The following is a 19073-nucleotide window of genomic DNA, read 5'->3' on the forward strand; positions in this document are numbered from 1 at the left end:
GTGGAACCTCCTGTGTTCCAGTTTGCACCCATTGTCCCTTGTCCTGTCACTGGTTGTCACCAGAAGAGCCTGGCTCCATATTCTGACACTCCCCCTTCCCATATTGATCCCCAGGAATGAGTCCCCCCTTCAGTCTCCTCTTGTCCAGCTCCAGAGCCCCAGCTCCCTCAGCCTTTCCTCACACGGGAGATGCTCCACTCCCTGCAGCATCTTGGTGGCTGCGCTGGACTCTCTCCAGCAGTTCCCTGTCCTGCTGGAACTGAGGGGCCACAGCTGGACACAAGATTCCAGGTGTGGTCTCCCCAGGGCAGAGCAGAGGGGCAGGAGAACCTCTCTGACCTACTGACCACCCCCTTCTAACCCACCCCAGGTCCCATTGGCTTCCTGGCCACAAGGGCCCAGTGCTGGCTCATGGTCACCCTGCTGTCCCCAGGACCCCCAGGTCCCTTTCTCCTACGCTGCTTTCTAATAGCTCATTGCCCAGCTTATACTGGAACCTGGAGTTGTTCCTGCCCAGGTGTGACACCGGTCACTCAGAATTTACTATTTTCTTTAAAAAAAAAAAAAAAAATAGACATGATTACAAAGGGCCCTTTAAGGTTATTTCCAAGCTGCCTGTGAGAAGAGCAGCTGAATGGAGCATTCCTGCCCTCGCTGCTCCCCGGCACAGGAAAGGAGTGGTGCACAACGCGCTCCCAATGGCATTTCCTATTTGGTTACACTGGCAACATCTGAAAACTGAATTCATGCAGGACAACTGCAAGCAAAAAATTCACCTGCACGTTAAATGGACTCAAATTCCAATTTTTCCAGCCCTCGGGATGGATCAAACCGTCGTAGACGTGTGTATTCAGAACCGTGACAGATTCTGATTGTTTTCCGAGCGCAGGGGGTGATACTGACTGGACACTTTTCTGTCTGTTTTTCCAACTGCAGCAAGAATATTTTAGCTCTAGTGCTGCCAACACAAATCCTCCTCATCTGAGTTCTCTTGTGATGGGCATGATTTTCTATCCTACACTTTTTGAGCAATTTGCTCGTTTCTTTCCTGCTTGACAGCTGAGTTGATTTCAAGATTTACCTAAAATAAAGTATTTCAGTAGCAGCAAATACCTGCTATCACCTGGAAAAGGCACAACTGTCTGACACGGTGGGTGAATTGTGCTTAAGCAAAATCATCTCACTTGACCAAGAACAGTTGTGTCAGTGCAGCTGCCTGTACATCCTTGCATTGAAAAACAGGTAAATACGATTTCACTGCCAGAAATCTACTGAAATATTAAATATTTCAGTTTGTTCGTGCTTTGGAGTTAATAAGTTGGAAATAGATAATAGTTTGAAACCATCAGCTTTTATTAACCTTCAGTGGTACTGGGTTAGGTGTTGAGTGTCTAAGCTGAATCCAACTGTAGCACTTCAGTATCCTGATTTATTCATTTATTTCATTTACTTGAAGCCTCCGCGGTCTGTTGAACTGCGAATCTCCATCTTTGTGACTTTTATTCTGTTTCTGGAGCATCTGTGTAGCATCAGGGTGAGATGTTACTGAGCGCCTGCGGATGTGGGAAAGATTTAGTGTGTAACACAGAAAATCCTGTCAATGTGGGACCAATGGTGGGAAAGGACGAGTTTCAGCTGAGAGAAGGTTCTTTCCTGGGAGAAAATGGTCCGTAATATCAATAGCTGCACTTCAGCTCTCTTGAACTAACAGAAAATGAGATGATTGGTGACTTGATGTGTTTTTTCCAGCAGTTTCTCCCCTCAGGTATCAGGCGGATGGAAGGAAATGGTGTTGGAGTGTCAGCCCTGGCACGGCCCAGCCCCAACGCTGCCCCAGTTCTAAAGCAGCAGTAACGCCGCAGCCGGACCAGGTTCTGTTCATTACCATGTAAACGCTTAATTAGAAATCCCTTTCCCGTTGGAATCGCAGCGTCTGGAGCGGCGCTCGGTGCCTCTGTCGACCGCTCCGCGTCCTGCAGATGTTGTTTGGGAGTGCGGGTTCCAAGTCTTGCCAACTAACTCTTTTCTTTATTTGTACTGAGTGCATTTGAAGTTGCATCATTTCCTCGGTAAGAACAGTTTTATTTTTGACCGGAGTGTTTGTCAGGTGGGAGAAACCCTAAATGTGAGTGCTCCCTGGTGGCAGAGATTTCTCCTTCAGTTTTCTGATTTCTACGGCGTATTTTCCAACAGCAGTTGGATGTGAATGTAGGATTCTGGATTTCAGGATATATTCTTTTTTAACTCTTTTCCCTAAAAACAAAAACTACAAAACCAAGTTCAGAGCCTTTTTCTCGCCTCTCTTCTTTCCTAGACCCCCATTCCTATTCCTTTCAATGGTGACCTACTGGTTTATATTTTCTCACTGTCAATCGGTGTTTTAACAAGGTCCTAAAAACTTCTCATCAAAGAGCTGACGTTCTTCATCAAAATAACACAGAAACATTAAATACTGTGACTTTTTCTGGCTGCTGAGCTGGAGTAATAACTAGAAAATTCAGAAGATTATTCAAATAATATGGAGATTATTCAACCAGAGTCATTACAGGGAAATATTTTCTCCTTGAAGTGATGTGGTTTTCATTACACATATAAAAAAGGGTTTGTGGTGGGGGTGTCAACCCCCAGGAGCAGGTATGGGGGTTCCTTTTACCCACTGTGCTGGAAATTGCTTGAAATAACAGAAATCCCAGTTCTGTGTGTTAATATGCTCAGTACCGCAATAATTACACCGTCCTTTGCGCTCGCCCTGACTGACGAGCAGCTTTATCGCCTGGTTTGGTGACCTTGCCTTGAAGAAAAGAGCAGATTGAACAGGATTTGTCCCTCCCCGTTGGGACTGCTGGCCGTGCTTGTTTTCTTGAGTTTCCCTGAGCTCTTCTTGGGCAGGGAGAAGCAGGAATGTCACACCGAAGCAACGCACTAGGAAAACAGCCGCTGCTGTTCTTGGCCGGCGGTTGTGCTGAGCTGATGAAAAGAGGCTTTATCAGCAGGGAGGGGTGACGGCTCCTTTTAGGAACATCTAAGCACAGCGCTGGAATTTCAACTCAGGTGCTAAGAAGTAAAGAAAAAGGAACAGAGAGGTAAATTGGGAGATTACTTGTTCATTAAGGCTGTATCCTTAAAGCCAAGCCTGAGAGTTGTCCATTTCATAGAATCATAGAGTAATTTCGGTTGGAAGAGACTCACAGGATCACTGAGTCCAACCATAACCCACCCCTGTCCCTGCCCCATGTCCTGAGAACCTCATGTCCGTCTGTCCAACCCTCCAGGGATGGTGACTCCAGCACTGCCCTGGGCAGCCTGTTCCAATACCCCACAGCCCTTTGGGGAAGAAATTGCTCCCCACATCCAACCTCAACCTCCCCTGGCGCAACTTGAGGCCGTTTCCTCTGCTCCTGGCGCTTGTTCCTGGGGAGCAGAGCCCGACCCCCCTGGCTCCAAGCTCCTTTCAGGCAGTTCAGAGATCAGAAGGTCTCCCCTCAGCTCCTGTTCTCCAGCTGAACCCCCAGGTCCCTCAGCCGCTCCCATCACACTTGTGCTCTGGACTTTGGCCCAGAAATGGATCTTCCTCCTTCTCCTCCTTAGGCCGGACATGAGGAAGGAATTGTTGCCCTGAGGGTGGTGAGAGCCTGGCCCAGGTTGGCCAGAGAGGTGGTGGCTGAACCATCCCTGGAGACATCCCAGGCCAGGCTGGACGGGGCTCTGAGCACCCTGAGCTGGTGAAGATGTCCCTGCTCATGGCAGGGGGGGCACTGGGAGAGCCAGGAACGTCCCTTCAGCACAAACCATTCCATGATTCTCTTTCTCCATCATCTTCATCTCCCTTTTGCCACAGAGGTAGAAGACACAAATCACCAGGGAAGCAGCAGCAGGCCAAACTGTCTGGGCTGTTCAGCCTGCGCAGCCCCTCGGTGCCGCAGCCACGGCCGCGCCGGTGGAGACACGTCCACCGGTTCTCCTCTCCAGGCAGTCGGGGCCACTGAACTGTCACGGGAGGAAACTTAAACTGTGCTCTGCTACCGAAAGTTTACATAATTCATTACTTAAGGGAGAGGTCAGAGTGCTGGTACTGTCATGGTGACTTGGCACCACACTTCAGGAGGTATGTCACTTTTTTGCCTTCTCCGCAGCCATAAGGAAGCCCCGTAACCTCTCTGTGCCGGCCACAAACCCTCCAGCCACGTGCCTGGCAGTGCGGTGGGGCTTAAAACCTCCTCCAGAAACTGCTGTATCTTTATTTATCAGTAATGCCGTCAGCGGTGGTTGTGCGCCTGCTGTGTCGTGACGTTCGGAGTCTATACGTTCTCCATTGGGCAGCTTGCCTTTTTGGATGGCCCAGCTCCAAAAAGATGGGAAGGATTCTGCTGATTTCACTGTCCTTGTGCTGTGGTTTCCATTACATATGTATGTCCCAGTGTGATTTGATCTCCTGCTGTGTGTATTTGGTTTTTCTCAAGCTCTCCCATGTATATGTAGAGTCTTTGTGCTCCGGAGAGGGCAGGAGCCGGGCGGCCTGGTATCCGATCTCAGCGCACGTGTGTCTGCTGCTTTGGATCCTCCCAATGCCACCATTCCCAGCTGCTTTGCGCTTCAAAAGTCAAAATTAAGGATGGCAAAGGGCAAGGACTGAGTGCGTGAGGCTTCCTTTTTCCCTAAGCCTGTCCTAAGAGTTAGGCTGTGGTTCTGAATCTCATACCAGTTGCTTGGTGTTGTTGCCTGTGTGTTATTCATCGTTTTTCTTGCAGGAATTAGCTGCTGAGCTGCGGTTGGTATTGCTAATTATAACGGCCTTGTTTTTTCTAAACCATTTTTGGTAGCTTCCAAACAACATTCACCTCTCTAATATGAACATTTTTGCATTTTAAGCTCACTAATGCTTTAGCAAACACACATCGGGACTAACCTCGGTTAAAACCGACCGCGGGATCAAAAAGATGGTTTGCAATTTGTCTTTTTAGTGAAGTATTTCTGGAGGAAGCTGGAATGAGAGTTAGAATCGCTCTTTGGAAGCGGAATGCTGGCCACCAGATCCTATTCCTTGAGCTTTATTACACCTGCTAAGGACCAACGCTGCCAAGATGCTGCGCAAAATTCTCCAATGAACAATAGAAAATGTCACGCCTGTCACCACATGGGGGTGGTAATAAATTCAATCAAATGATGCGGGAGGTTGTGCCGGAGTCTGGCAGGGATATGAAGGCCCTTGTGGTCTCTAGAGGGGTTGTGGTGCCACCTAATGTTGGAAGGTTTAAATACAGGTTTAATGGTAGAACCGCCACAGTTAGCGTGTGGATCTCTTCATCCGCAGGTAGGGTTTGGGAAAGGCGCAGTTTAGGGTAGTTTTTCGGCATTCCGCTCGATTTAGCAGCATTGGTGATAATCAAAGTGTATTGTAGTGAACAGGATGGAGTGGAAGGTAATTGCAAAATGCTTTCATTTGCTTCTTGGCTTTATTTAATTACAAATGTGATCAGACCTCTGAGCGGCTTCAGAACTTGTGCTTCTCTGGCCTGAGTTGGGCTGACAACTGCAGAACGGGTAAAAAGACTTTGCCTTTAAATCCCCTTTATATGAACTCATCACAAACTCATCAGCATCACTTGTAGAAACAGTAACTTGTATTAACCTGAATCTCGCTGGAGAATTTCTTAGAAACATTTGTTTCTGGCAACATGTTGATGGCAACAGAAATACCTGAATATGCAGAAAATCAGCTTGATTGCCTCGGCAAAACAAAAGTTTGCCCTGCTCAGAAATCGGTGTTTGTACCTCAGTAATCAGGTCGGTCGCGCATCCGTAAATGAAATAGTAGCAGAAATTTCCTTTGTACATGGTAAGATTCAAGGCTGGCACTAGTTCTGAGTCCTTATTGCACAGAGACATAGTAGGACACAGTGATGTGCCATGCTAGCTGGGTAATTACAGAATCCCAGAATGTCAGGGGTTGGAAGGGACCTGGAAAGCTCATCCAGTGCAATCCCCCCATGGAGCAGGAACACCCAGATGAGGTTACACAGGAAGGTGTCCAGGCGGGTTGGAATGTCTGCAGAGAAGGAGACTCCACAACCCCCCTGGGCAGCCTGGGCCAGGCTCTGCCACCCTCACCGGGAACAAGTTGCTTCTCATCTTTAAGTGGAACCTCCTGTGTTCCAGTTTGCACCCATTGCCCCTTGTCCTGTCACTGGTTGTCACCAGAAGAGCCTGGCTCCATCCTCCTGACACTGCCCTTTCCATCTTGATCCCCAGGAATGAGTCCCCCCTCAGTCTCCTCTTGTCCAGCTCCAGAGCCCCAGCTCCCTCAGCCTTTCCTCACACGGGAGATGCTCCACTCCCTGCAGCATCTTGGTGGCTGCGCTGGACTCTCTGCAGCAGTTCCCTGTCCTGCTGGAACTGAGGGGCCACAACTGGACACAAGATTCCAGGTGTGGTCTCCCCAGGGCAGAGCAGAGGGGCAGGAGAACCTCTCTGACCTACTGACCACCCCCTTCTAACACACCCCAGGTCCCATTGGCTTCCTGGCCACAAGGGCCCAGTGCTGGCTCATGGTCACCCTGCTGTCCCCAGGACCCCCAGCTCCCTTTCCCCTACACTGCTCTCTAAAGTAATTAATGTCCTTAGTCAATGTTTTATCATAATGGTTTATCGTAATGATTTATCATAATGTTTCAGTGCGATGATGGATGGAAGAGTTCACCTGGTGAAATGGGTGGCTCGCTTGGAAAACACATTCTGGAGCTCTACGTTTGCCTAATGTCCTTTTTCCCTTTCATCTCATCCCGGGCAGGTTTGAAAAAGGCCGGATTTATACGTTTATCGGGGAAGTGGTGGTTTCCATGAACCCTTATAAAAACTTGAACATCTACGGGCGGGACATGATTGAGCAGTACAAGGGCAGAGAGCTGTACGAGAGGCCTCCTCACCTCTTCGCCATCGCTGACGCCGCCTATAAAGCCATGAAGAGGAGATCGAAAGACACCTGCATCGTGATATCGGGTAAGCTCAAAGAGATTTGCGTTGTGATGAACGCTTCGCTATGAAATTCTGGGCTGAAGAACAAGAATGATTTGACTAATGACAGCGTTTTAGAAAACTGATATAAAGCTGTGGTGCTGGAAATACAATCTTCCCAGTTTAACAAAGCAACAGGTAAGTAGGTCTCAGTAGGTTTTTACCTACCAGCCTCTGAAACACAGTTGGAAAAGTGTTGCCTGTATTCTTAGTTGAGACAATCTCAGAGAAAGGCCTAATGCAAATGGTACATTTGCCATCTGCGACTTCGAATGATTGTGTTTCGAGCTCGGAAATGTTTGCTCTCAGAATTTGCCTTTGAATCTGTGTGTGGAGACCTTAACAATTATTTCTCGGCTGATTCAAGAGCTGGTGTCAGTCGGCAGCTTAATCTGCGCACACAAAGCGAAAACGTGGACGTGAGTCCTGGAGCTCAGGGAGAACAGAACTGCTGATTTCTGTCCCTTTGATGCCCGCCTGATGTTTTCTTCTCTGTTTTGATGCCGGCCTGACCGCTTGTGGTGGCTCTAACAGCGGCAGCGGCGCTTGTACCATGAGCTCTCGCTATCTGGATCCTGGCACTTGGTTCCCTTGATGTCCCCGTGGTTCAGCAGCTCTGAAAAGCGAGAGCCCTGCGCTGGGGTGTTGAACAGAAGCCCCTTGTGCGGCGGTTCCCGGCGCTGCAGGCCAGTGTTTCTGCTCAAACAATGTTCTTTTTGATGCTCAGGGTGCCAGGCCCGTCACCGACCTGCGGAATCCGCTGTCGGAACCGCCTCGCAGTCAGCACAGCGGCAACGAGCAGCAGGGTTGTGGCTGTTTGGAAAAGGGTCCAAGTGCACACAAATCAGATTGTTTAAAAAAACCCAAACCAACAAAACAACAACAGAACCAACCAACCAAACAAAAAAACCCCCCAAAACCAATAAACCCCTACTACCAACCAAAAATACACAGAGTAACGGGATGTCAGAGGTTGGAGGGGACCTGGAAAGCTCATCCAGGTCAATATCCCCCGTGGAGCAGGAACACCCAGATGAGGTTACACAGGAAGGTGTCCAGGCGGGTTGGAATGTCTGCACAGAAGGAGACTCCACAACCCCCCTGGGCAGCCTGGGCCAGGCTCTGCCACCCTTACCAGGAACAAGTTTCTTTTCATGTTTAAATGGAACCTCCTGTGTTCCAGTTTGCACCCATTGCCCCTTGTCCTGTCACTGGTTGTCACCACAAGAGCCTGGCTCCATCCTCCTGACACTCCCCCTTTCCATATTGATCCCCAGGAATGAGTCCCCCCTCAGTCTCCTCTTGTCCAGCTCCAGAGCCCCAGCTCCCTCAGCCTTTCCTCACACGGGAGATGCTCCACTCCCTGCAGCATCTTGGTGGCTGCGCTGGACTCTCTCCAGCAGTTCCCTGTCCTGCTGGAACTGAGGGGCCACAACCGGACACAAGATTCCACAAAAAAACACAAACAAACAATGAAAAAACCCACAACGAACCAAAAAACTAAAACCAACCAACCAAAAAAACCAAAAATCCCCACAAGCAAAACCAACCAACCAAACCCCAACACACACAAAACCAACAACAAATCCCCGTAAACTGAACAATGTAAAACCCAAACACCCTCAGGGTGAAATGAAGAGACACCGTGCAGTGATTTGCTTTGGGTTCTTTTGGACGTTGTGTCACGTTTGTGTCTGTGTCCTCAGGTGAGAGCGGGGCTGGGAAAACCGAGGCCAGTAAATACATCATGCAGTACATCGCGGCCATCACCAACCCGGGGCAGCGCGCCGAGGTGGAGAGGTGAGAAAACACCTACATATAGCACCGGATTCTTACATCTACTAATTACACGCTGATTTTTCCAACCATTTTTACCAGATTTTTACCAGACTTCTTCAGCTAAGACTGTTTTACCCTGGGAATTTTACAATATTGATTGCTAAAGTCACATAAAAAATATATTTGGAAAGTTCAGATGTTCCAAATACAAACAGTCTCTAGAAATGGCGTTTCCTGGGGCAGTTTTGCTGCAGTAGGTTGATGTTAGAAGAGCATCTTGAGTGTATTCCGTGGCCTTTCAGGCTCGTGTGCTCCCATGTTGCAAAATGGGCTTGTCGACCTTAGGGTAAAAGGTTTTGAGCAAAGAACAGACTTAGTACCTACCCCGACAAAAGTGTTGAAAATGACTTTCAAAGAGTTTGAGAAATCGATTTTAAATCTCATGCATGTAAAGAAACTGAATTTTTGATGCTATTTTCAGTGGGGAGATCTGGTCTTTGGTTCCCATTGACTTGGCTCTAAGGAACACAGCGGGAGATTCGCGGCTCATTTCCCGTGGGATGGCTGATGTCAAACACATCCACCCAAATATCTCATCAAAGAGCGTCTCTGCTGTTACTAAATTCTCTAGAAAAGCCTGAGAATAAAAAGGCATCATTAATTTGAGTCTGCAAGTCTGGACTTACCATGTTCTCCTTCCGGTTGTGCTGCAGAGTGAAGAACATCCTCCTGAAATCCAACTGCGTGCTGGAGGCCTTTGGCAACGCCAAAACGAACCGCAACGACAATTCCAGCAGGTTCGGGAAATACATGGACATCAACTTTGACTTTAAAGGAGACCCGATCGGCGGGCACATCAATAATTATCTCCTAGAAAAGGTAAGTCATGCTGCTTTTAGACTTGGAGGCTTTGGTGTTGTTATTTTTATAAGATGGGCTTTGCCAATAGAAACTGTTAATTTTTAATGTTGTCTGTTATGTTACGTACGAGGGCACGGGGTCTTATTGAAATCCAGGGTGTTATTTCTTCTCTAAGAGTTACTACAAGTAAATGAAACGCTGGTGGTTTCACACCAAGGGACAAAAGCTTATGTGCATATAGGTGTATGGACTTTGTATCTGGAATAAAAGCTGAAATTAATTTAATATCTGCAAAACTCCTTTCTAAGTTCCCGCATTGCTGGATAAAGAAGATATTTAGGTCCGTAAGTAGCAACGATGTGCTTGAGAAGTGCGATTCTGGAATAAAGCCACGGCCCCGTATTGTCTTTTAGTAACTTGGGGTTTATTTATTCCAAGTGTTCCTGCGCGTATTTTTCTTTCACATCATTAAGTGCTGCGAGAAAACGTTGGAATATGTCAAACTCTATAGAGAAACTGGGCTTGTCTATTGACAGTTCTCATGTGTGGACGCGTCTGGCTTCAATTTATCTATTTGACCGCATCTGCTAAGGTGCCTTTTTTTGTGTGTTTTTTCCTTTCCTGTTGTTTCCCTGGAGTCTATTTGCAGACTAAACACTTTATTTTATAAAAACCAAACCAAACAACGAACCCAAACACTGAACATGTGATACTTCCATGCGCAGGAGTGGGGCCGCAGCTGCCCTGACTTAAACCCTCATGTATTTCATATTCTTGACTTCCACCCAGTTATATTTCTTTCCATTTCTGGTCCGAACACAATGAACTTTGTGCAGCAGGAACACATGCCTTGTAACTCCCCAGAGTTCAAACTTGTAGCATAAAACAAGGATCTGTTGCTTGTTGACTGAATTTCTGCTGCATTTAACGTTTTGTTTCAGGTGTTTTGGGGTTTTACGCTGCTTAGGAATGAACGTTCTGAAGTTGGAGATGTCACTTGCTCCCTAAACCAGAGCAGAGGTGTCACTTGTGTGGTCACTGCATTCTGTTTGCCCTCCTGTCTTGGGCTTGGAGAAGTGGGGTTTTACTTCAATTTTATTAAATAACTCTTCACCTAAATTATATTTTATTTGACTCTTCCATGAAAGCCGTTCTGTGGTTACCCCCGAGGGTTCCAGGTTGGCAGCAGGATGTTGTAGCTGGTACCCAAGCTGGTCTTTTTGATTCTAGACTTCAAACTCCACGGTCGTGCCTCACAAATATTGTTCCTAACAGACTTACTACAAGATCGGCCGAGTCTGGGGGTGTCCTGGCCATGGTGACCCCATCTAAAGGTTGGATAACAGGCTGTCCACATCCACAAACACCCACCTTGTGTTTTCTTCCCTTCCAGTCTCGTGTGATTGTGCAGCAGCCAGGAGAACGCAGCTTTCATTCTTTTTACCAGGTTTGTATTCCTTTGCTGCAACAAATGACTATTTAACAGTTTCCCAGACACAACAGGCAAAACATTTCAAGCTTTCACCCTCTCGGGTGTTTCGCAAAGGGTTGTCTTGCTGTTGCGTCTTGGGTGATCTTACGTCCTCTAGTTCTTCGCATGAGAAGATTTATTTTTGTCTATCCTCCAGTCCCATATTAACACATTTGTAAACTTAAAAGGAGGCTAACTAAACAAACATGGTAGAACATTGGACTTTGACTCACTCTTTTATTTGTAATAAGTCTAATCCCTCTATTTTCTCTGGGGGCCTCTAGTCCATATGGAAGTCATTTATGACACCAAGTTGACTTGAATTTTTTGCTTTGGGTTCTTTTTAATGTCTTCCACATTGTACGGTGGTTCCCCTGTGCGTCCTTTGGGGGAAACATCGGCCTGTTAGTATAACCTTTATTCTCGGTTTCGCACTGAAGGGAGCGGAGGTTGGTTTATTCATTTCCCGCCCGCCCGGTGCTCAGGCTGGTGCGTTAGCACCTTTCTCGGGAACGTGGCGTTTCCGTGTCGGGAAGTCCTTGCCAAGAGCCATCTGTGACAAGTCACAGCTGGAAACAGCTGAAAAGCCCCTCAAGACCATCAAATCCAACCATAACCCATGGGCACTGCCCCATGTCCCTGAGAACCTCATCTCTGATCTGTTCAACCCCTTGTGACTGCAGCTACTGCTTCTTCTATAGCAGCAATTTCACGGGTTTTATCATTTTGCTTGTCGAGCAGATGAGTAAGAAAGGGAAAAAGGAAGGACTTGTTTTGATTCACCCTTTCTCACAATGCTCTTTGTGCAGCTCCTGCAGGGCGGTTCTGACCAGATGTTACGTTCTCTGCACCTTCAGAAGGACGCGTCAGCCTACAACTACATCTGCCCTGGGACGCAGCTAAAGGTGAGGGTGCGCTCAGCGACTCAGAGGTAACGTGTCTTAACATCATAAATGCTTCTTGAAATACTTAAAGCACTGCCGAGCTAGCAAAAGCTGAGACCAATATTTACGGTATGAGTATGGAAACGTGACACCATTATGCTATTTTTAATGGATTTTCTGCCTCCAGAAGACAGGCCGGTGTGTACTTGCATGTGCTACGCTTGTGTCTGTGTGCAGAAAGCAAACGGAGCAGGAGAGACGCCACCTCTGGTAGTAAATGCATTCACAGATATTTGACCTGTTAACAGTGTCAGACTCTTCACGCTTCGTAATAGGTAAATTAAGCTGCTTTCTGGACCAAAAAGCTGGAAGGACTCTTTTTTACAGCAGGAGCGTTGAAACGACTGCGGCATTCATTCTGTGTATCTGCCCTCTCTTGGGGGACCTCTGAGCAGGAAAGAAGGGAAAGAACCCAAAAGTTTTTAGGACAACAAGATCCTGAACACTTTACGTCCATCTGGAGTTGTCCCTAGCATTGTCCAGACAACAGGCTCCCTGATTTCCTGATGGCTTTCTTGAGCTAGATGCTTTTTGGCAAACAAACCCACAGACCTTCTGTCACGGTCCATTCGGTAATGGACTCGTGATGGTTCTTTTACCTTGATCTCGAAGCGCAAAATTAAGGCAACCAAAACGCCAAGGGGTTATAATTCAATCAAGCGGTGTTACTTTATGAATTTGCCCATAAAGCTGCATGCCATAGAGAGAGAGAGAGAGTAAGAAAAAGAAAAGGGAAGAGAAACGGGGAAAAGTAAAAGTAAAGAAATGAGGTTGCGTTTATCACCAGTCGAGTTCCAGAAGCTCCCTCTGCTCTCCGGTCCCGTGGAGTCCTGCTGGTCCTCCGTCGTGGTTCGGGATCCTCTGGTGGGAAGATCTTCAACGGTGTCCATTCTCGTTTCATCTTTTATGCTTCTTCACCCCCCTCGCTCCCGTTGTTTGAGGCCAATCTCCACCTTGATTTCACAACCCAGACTCGAAAGATTCACAATTTCTTTTGTCAGCGCTTGCGTGTCCAACATTCAGGGGTCTCTCTCTGGTCCATTGGGTGACCTCAGGACCCTTGGCGAGCTTCTGGCCATGCTCCTTGGCGTTGGCCGTTGTTTGGGGGAGCAGGTGGGGGACACGTGTGACTGAGGCTGCAGGTGAGAACACATCTGGACAGCAGCTGTTGTCCCTGGGTTGGAGAGACCCTCGTAACAATCACTTTCAGGAGGTGGGGGCTGGTTTGGCAGCAGCCAAAGCAGCAGCCCCCCCATATCGGAGAAACCAGTGCAACACAATGCTGCTCCTCGGGCCTCTCTCCAAGTCACTGTCCATGCGTTCTTGCTGTCTGGGCCTCTAAGTTCTTGGTGGCGATGGTCAGGCAAATGCTGCTCCATCTTCGGCCCGACTCTCACACCTTCTCAGACAACTTTATCAGTTTCTCTAGAAATCTGCAGTGAAACAAACCCAGATGGGTGGGAGAGGAGCGGACAGAGGCTCATCATTTATTGCTGGTGCTCTGCAGCTTTCACTCAGAGGGACTGTGGCCACAACACTTGTAACTGTTGTTCTGACCTTTTTGTGAATCACTTCTACTTTTTCACAATAAATTGCACTAGGAAGGCGCTGAACTGTTTAATTGTGCTGCGATGGATTTGTGTGTCTCATTGGTGCAAGTATTGGTGTATAGAGTGTGAGTTTCGGCGTAAGCTTACGGGAGGGCATGGGAGTAAGCTGAGAAATCTCCTGACATCTGAAAAATAGCACAGTACAAATCTATTTCCCATGGGCCTACAAAAATCTTTGCTTTCTCACAGCTGATTTCCATCGATCCCCTCAGTTTCCATCTCTTTCCCCTCAGTGTTCCATCAACGACGGTGCGGAGTTCAAAGCCGTAGCTGATGCCATGAAAGTCATTGGCTTCAAGCAGGAAGAGATTCAGACTGTGTACAGAATCGTGGCCGCCATCCTTCACTTGGTGAGTGCTGCCCATGGGATGGTTTTCAGGAGGGCTCAGATACACTTGTGCTCCCAGCAGCTCCAATTTTCCTGCTGCACAAGCAGCTGGAAGATCCGTTGGCCGGAAAAGTATCTTCAGTTTACAGCTCCCAGTGGTGAGTGAAATCCCTTGGTGAAACAGGACACTCATGATGGGAGATCACGTTTATTCCTGCGTATTCCACATCCCAAAGCAGACACACCACCGAGTATTGGGAGCTGCTAAATGCTCTGAACAGGAATCGGTTGGGTTTAGCAGTGAGGGGTAGGGAGGTCCAGCAGCACCGTGGTTTTGCTGGGAGGATGGTGCTTCGCTTTGTGGTGGAGGCTTGAGCACAGCTGGGTGCAGGAGACCTTAATTCACACAGCGGTATCGCTACTTAATCCTGGTGTTCGATAAGGTAGGCAACAGCATTACAATAAGAACCTGGCATTTCTGTGGCGAGTGAAGGTGAAATACTGCACTCAGCGTTTGGATACATTGCCCACCTCTCCACTCTGAATCTTGAGATAGTGTTTGGTTAAACCTCTGGAAGCGTTTGATGTAGTTTTTTTCCCAAAGCTCCGCTGGACACGGAGTGGCAATGCTTTTCTTTGAGTCAGGCTTTGCTGCTTCGCCTGGCGTTGGAGCTTTGCGGGTATGTGGATACGCAAGGCCCACCCTTCTAACACCTTGAGAGATTTACTGGCCTGAATAGCAGGTGACTTTGGGGTGTACTGATTCATATTAATAATTAACATTAAGAAATCTTGTTTCTTGCTACTTATTGCAGGGGAACTTGAAGTTTTCTGTGGATGGCGATACGCCCGTGATAGAAAACGGCAAGGTTGTGTCCGTCATCGCAGACTTGCTGTCAACAAAAGCTGACATGGTGGAGAAGGCTCTTTTGTTTCGTACGGTGGCTACAGGTCGGGATGTGATTGACAAACAACATACTGAACAAGAGGCCACCTACGGCAGAGACGCCTTTGCAAAAGTGAGTTGAAATATCCTTCCTCCGCGTCTGATTTTGTGTGTGACAGTAACTTGGGGTCATTTCTTTTGCTTTTGCCGTTTGGTTGAGAGCAGCAAAGAATGGTGATGCCTGTGGGAGCCATTCAATGTCAAATTGTCTTCATAATTGCCCATTTTTCAGTGCTCGAGTCCCAGTAGGGTTCCTGGGTGGATCAATAGGTACAGAGCTTGCTGGGATGCAGGAGATCTGTGTTTCACGTGGATTTCTTTCTGAACGTGTGCGCTCCTGTGTTCTGCGGGGGCTCCAGAACCCGCCGGGAAACCCAAAATGCTGTGGTTACTTCGGAAAGGTGGATACTGATGAGCAAAGGAGTGACAACTGTCCTTCCTTTGCTAAGAAATCAAATTACAAGGGAAGAATGGATGAAGTCAGGGAGATCCTTGATTATTAACTTGTCTTTTTTACCTAAGATCATATGGTTGCACAGCTTCACAGTACAGGGGAACTGCTGTACCCAGTGACCTCATGTAAATGAGTTTTGGAACAAAGAATAAGATATGTTTTCATAGACTATTTTCTTCTTATCAGGAGATGTTCACTTGTAGCAGCCTGTTATCTGTAGCTCTTGTGTAGTTACGGCAGCATCTTGTAGCACCTTGTGTTGCGTTTACCAGAAAGACCAGAGACAGTCGCAGCAAACATTCCTCAGCGTTTGTTTCCTGGCAGGCGATATACGAGCGCCTCTTCTGTTGGATTGTGACACACATCAATGATGTCATTGAAGTGAAGAACTATGACACCACAATACATGGGAAAAACACCGTCATCGGCGTCCTGGACATCTACGGCTTCGAAATATTTGACAATAACAGGTGAGCCACATTGTTAAAGCACCGTCCTGTGCCTTCTGCTTTCCTGGAAAAATCATCACCTTGTTTTCTTATGTTTTTTTTTTTTTTTTTTTTCCAGTTTTGAGCAATTTTGCATTAATTACTGCAATGAGAAGCTCCAGCAGCTCTTTATCCAGCTGGTTCTAAAGCAGGAGCAGGAGGAGTATCAGCGAGAGGGGATTCCCTGGAAGCACGTGAGTGACTTCACAGAATCCCAGAATGTCAGGGGTTGGAAGGGCCCTGGAAAGCTCATCCAGTGCAATCCCCCCATGGAGCAGGAACACCCAGATGAGGTTACACAGGAAGGTGTCCAGGCGGGTTGGAATGTCTGCACAGAAGGAGACTCCACAACCTCCCTGGGCAGCCTGGGCCAGGCTCTGCCACCCTCACTGGGAACAAGTTTCTTCTCACATTTAAATGGAACCTCCTGTGTTCCAGTTTGCACCCATTGCCCCTTGTCCTGTCCCTGGTTGTCACCCAGAAGAGCCTGGCTCCATCCTCCTGACACTCCCCCTTTCCATCTTGATCCTCAGGAATGAGTCCCCCCTCAGTCTCCTCTTGTCCAGCTCCAGAGCCCCAGCTCCCTCAGCCTTTCCTCACACGGGAGATGCTCCACTCCCTGCAGCATCTTGGTGGCTGCGCTGGACTCTCTCCAGCAGTTCCCTGTCCTGCTGGAACTGAGTGGCCACAGCTGGACACAAGATTCCAGGTGTGGTCTCCCCAGGGCAGAGCAGAGGGGCAGGAGAACCTCTCTGACCTACTGACCACCCCCTTGTAACCCAGCCCAGGTCCCATTGGCTTCCTGGCCACAAGGGCCCAGTGCTGGCTCATGGTCACCCTGCTGTCCCCAGGACCCCCAGGTCCCTTTCCCCTACACTGCTCTCCAACAGCTCGTTCCCCAACTTATACTGGAACCTGGGGTTGTTCCTGCCCAGATTCAAGACTCTACACTTGCCCTTGTTCTATTTCATTAGGTTTTTCCTGCCCAACTCTCCAGCCTGTCCAGGTCTCTGATGGCAGCACAGCTTCCAGTGTCACCCACTCCTCCCAGCTGGGTGTCACCAGCAAACTTGCTGACCGTCACTCTGTTCCCTCATCCAAGTCATTGACTAATACAGGCCGTAGCACTGCCCCCTGAGGCACTGCACTGGATACAGGCCTCAACTGGGTCTCCTGGAAGGGGTTCTTGGCCTGGCTGTGGCTCAGGCCCTTCCCTCCTCTGGAGCCTGAACCAAACTGCTCTGGTTTGGCTGGGGGGATCAAGTGCATCTGCCACAGCTGGTCGCTGTGAATAGTGGGCCCCGTTTTCTCTGTTCATCATCTCAACCCTGCTACACTCCTTTCCCACTCAACGACATCACAAATACACCCGCTTCATGTTTTTTTACAGATAGATTACTTCAACAACCAGGTCATCGTGGACCTGGTGGAGCAGCAGCACAAAGGCATCATCGCCATTCTGGACGACGCCTGCATGAACGTTGGCAAAGTGACGGACGAGATGTTCCTGGAGGCTCTGAACAACAAGCTGGGGAAACACGCGCATTTCTCCAGCAGAAAGGTGACCTGCTCCCCCGTGCCCTCCAAACCCACTCGCTTTCCTGCGTGTGAGGCCTTTGCTATATTTTTAGGTGGAATGGAATGAGGAAAAAGACTCGCTGGGCTTGGAATCATTGCCATTGCTGGTCTTTTGTATTGTCCTCAAATAACGGCCTGATCATTGCCAGCATTTTCAGTTCGGATTTCTCTTAAATGACAACTGTCATAGTGGCCTTCTTGCTACAATGGTTTTATTTTTGCTAATTAACACAAAAGGTCTTGCTGCTAATTAGCATGCTAATTAGCTAGGTCTCTTTCTCTCTCGAAAGACTTGGTGAAGTGTTTCTGCAGGAAGGTGAATCGTGGGCAGCGTGTGCTCTGTCTGCCAGATTCCCCAGAGTTTGCAGGAGCTGAGGCAAATTCAGGCTCCGAACAGCCAAGGGTTTCGGTGAGGGTGGCTTTTGGCTTTAATTTAACGAGAAACCCAGCGCAGGAAACTGAGGATGCTGAGAAATCTACCGACTGCACTGCTGCCCAAAGAACAGCTCCACTTCCTGAACACTGTCTTGTATTTGCGCCTCTAAAATGAATATCCCCAAACCAATATTTGCGGCCTTCAAATTCCCCCTTCTGCTCAATGAAAGCAGCAGCAGCAGCCCCTAAATTCAGAGCAGTGTGGGTTCGGGTGGCCCCGTACCCGGCAGAGGGAGCTCCAGTATGTCCAATGTGAGATCAGATTTATTCTGGGTATAAAAGAGCTCGTGCCTTGACATATCATGATGTCATTTGTACCCAATCCATGCCCGGTTTCGACCCACGTGACGTTCTTCCCAGGCTGCTCTAATACGTAGTGACAGTGAAATTATTCACACTTCTGCTTTATTACAGCGCTGTGATTTTTTATTTCCCATCATCATTGGCTGCAAAACACGCTCATCTCAGATTGTACCTATGATCACCCAGGCCCCTCGACTCGCTTTGTTTTGGGTACAACGCACGAATGAAAAGGCTTTATTTATTCCTCGCTTGGCAGCGTATTGAAAACACGATCGCCAGCCTGATTAATTTGAGAATCTTTCACACCGAGTAATCAAATAAGGGCCTTTAATTTACTGATGTCTCTCTACCGGGTAATGTTTGCAATGCATCATTCAGAATGCTGGTCCCCACTTCTCCCTCCCACCCCAGCACGCCCGTTTATGTAGGTCAGAAATACAAAATTAGCCTGGTTGTATAAGATATGTGCTAAAGCGGCCTCGGGGATGCCAAATAGAAACAATAGATGTGCTTTGTCTGGGTAGAAGCTGGGATGACAAGAAAATAACCACTTTTTCCTCCCAGATGTGGCTCTCCTGAAGTGCCCTTTTGCTGCAGCACACCTGGCCGCACATCTGTCCTGGACGCAATAACCTCCATTTTACAGTATCACATGCTCGAGCAGCAGATAAACAGCGTGTTCTGAGCAAACTCACCTGAAAACAAGTATTTTCGTGAGGCCTAATCTGCGTTTCTGCATCCGAATGCAAATTGCTTGCTTTAGTAGTGCTGCTGATGGTGAATAGTGAAGCCTGGGGGGGTGGATTCCAAATCCTCTGCAGTGGGGTGGGAAGTGGTTTATTTAGGCGGTGGATGGGAGCGCTAG

General features: G+C 48.1%; 1 protein-coding gene across 3 annotated transcripts in view; it reads left to right on the forward strand.

Annotated features, from left to right (window-relative positions):
• MYO1D (myosin ID) overlaps window positions 1-19073 on the forward strand; it is a 144584-nt gene that overhangs the window by 29060 nt on the left and 96451 nt on the right. For all 3 annotated transcript variants that reach the window (XM_082070698.1, XM_082070699.1, XM_082070700.1), the window contains exons 2-11: window positions 6788-6996; window positions 8718-8811; window positions 9504-9669; window positions 11045-11098; window positions 11932-12027; window positions 13910-14026; window positions 14820-15023; window positions 15729-15874; window positions 15972-16086; window positions 17283-17453. In XM_082070698.1, coding sequence (XP_081926824.1) covers window positions 6788-6996; window positions 8718-8811; window positions 9504-9669; window positions 11045-11098; window positions 11932-12027; window positions 13910-14026; window positions 14820-15023; window positions 15729-15874; window positions 15972-16086; window positions 17283-17453 — 1372 coding nt within the window. The remainder of the gene's footprint in view (window positions 1-6787; window positions 6997-8717; window positions 8812-9503; window positions 9670-11044; window positions 11099-11931; window positions 12028-13909; window positions 14027-14819; window positions 15024-15728; window positions 15875-15971; window positions 16087-17282; window positions 17454-19073) is intronic.

Source organism: Streptopelia decaocto (assembly GCF_964273445.1).
Source record: "Streptopelia decaocto genome assembly, chromosome: 22".
In the NCBI taxonomy this organism is placed as follows: domain Eukaryota; kingdom Metazoa; phylum Chordata; class Aves; order Columbiformes; family Columbidae; genus Streptopelia; species Streptopelia decaocto.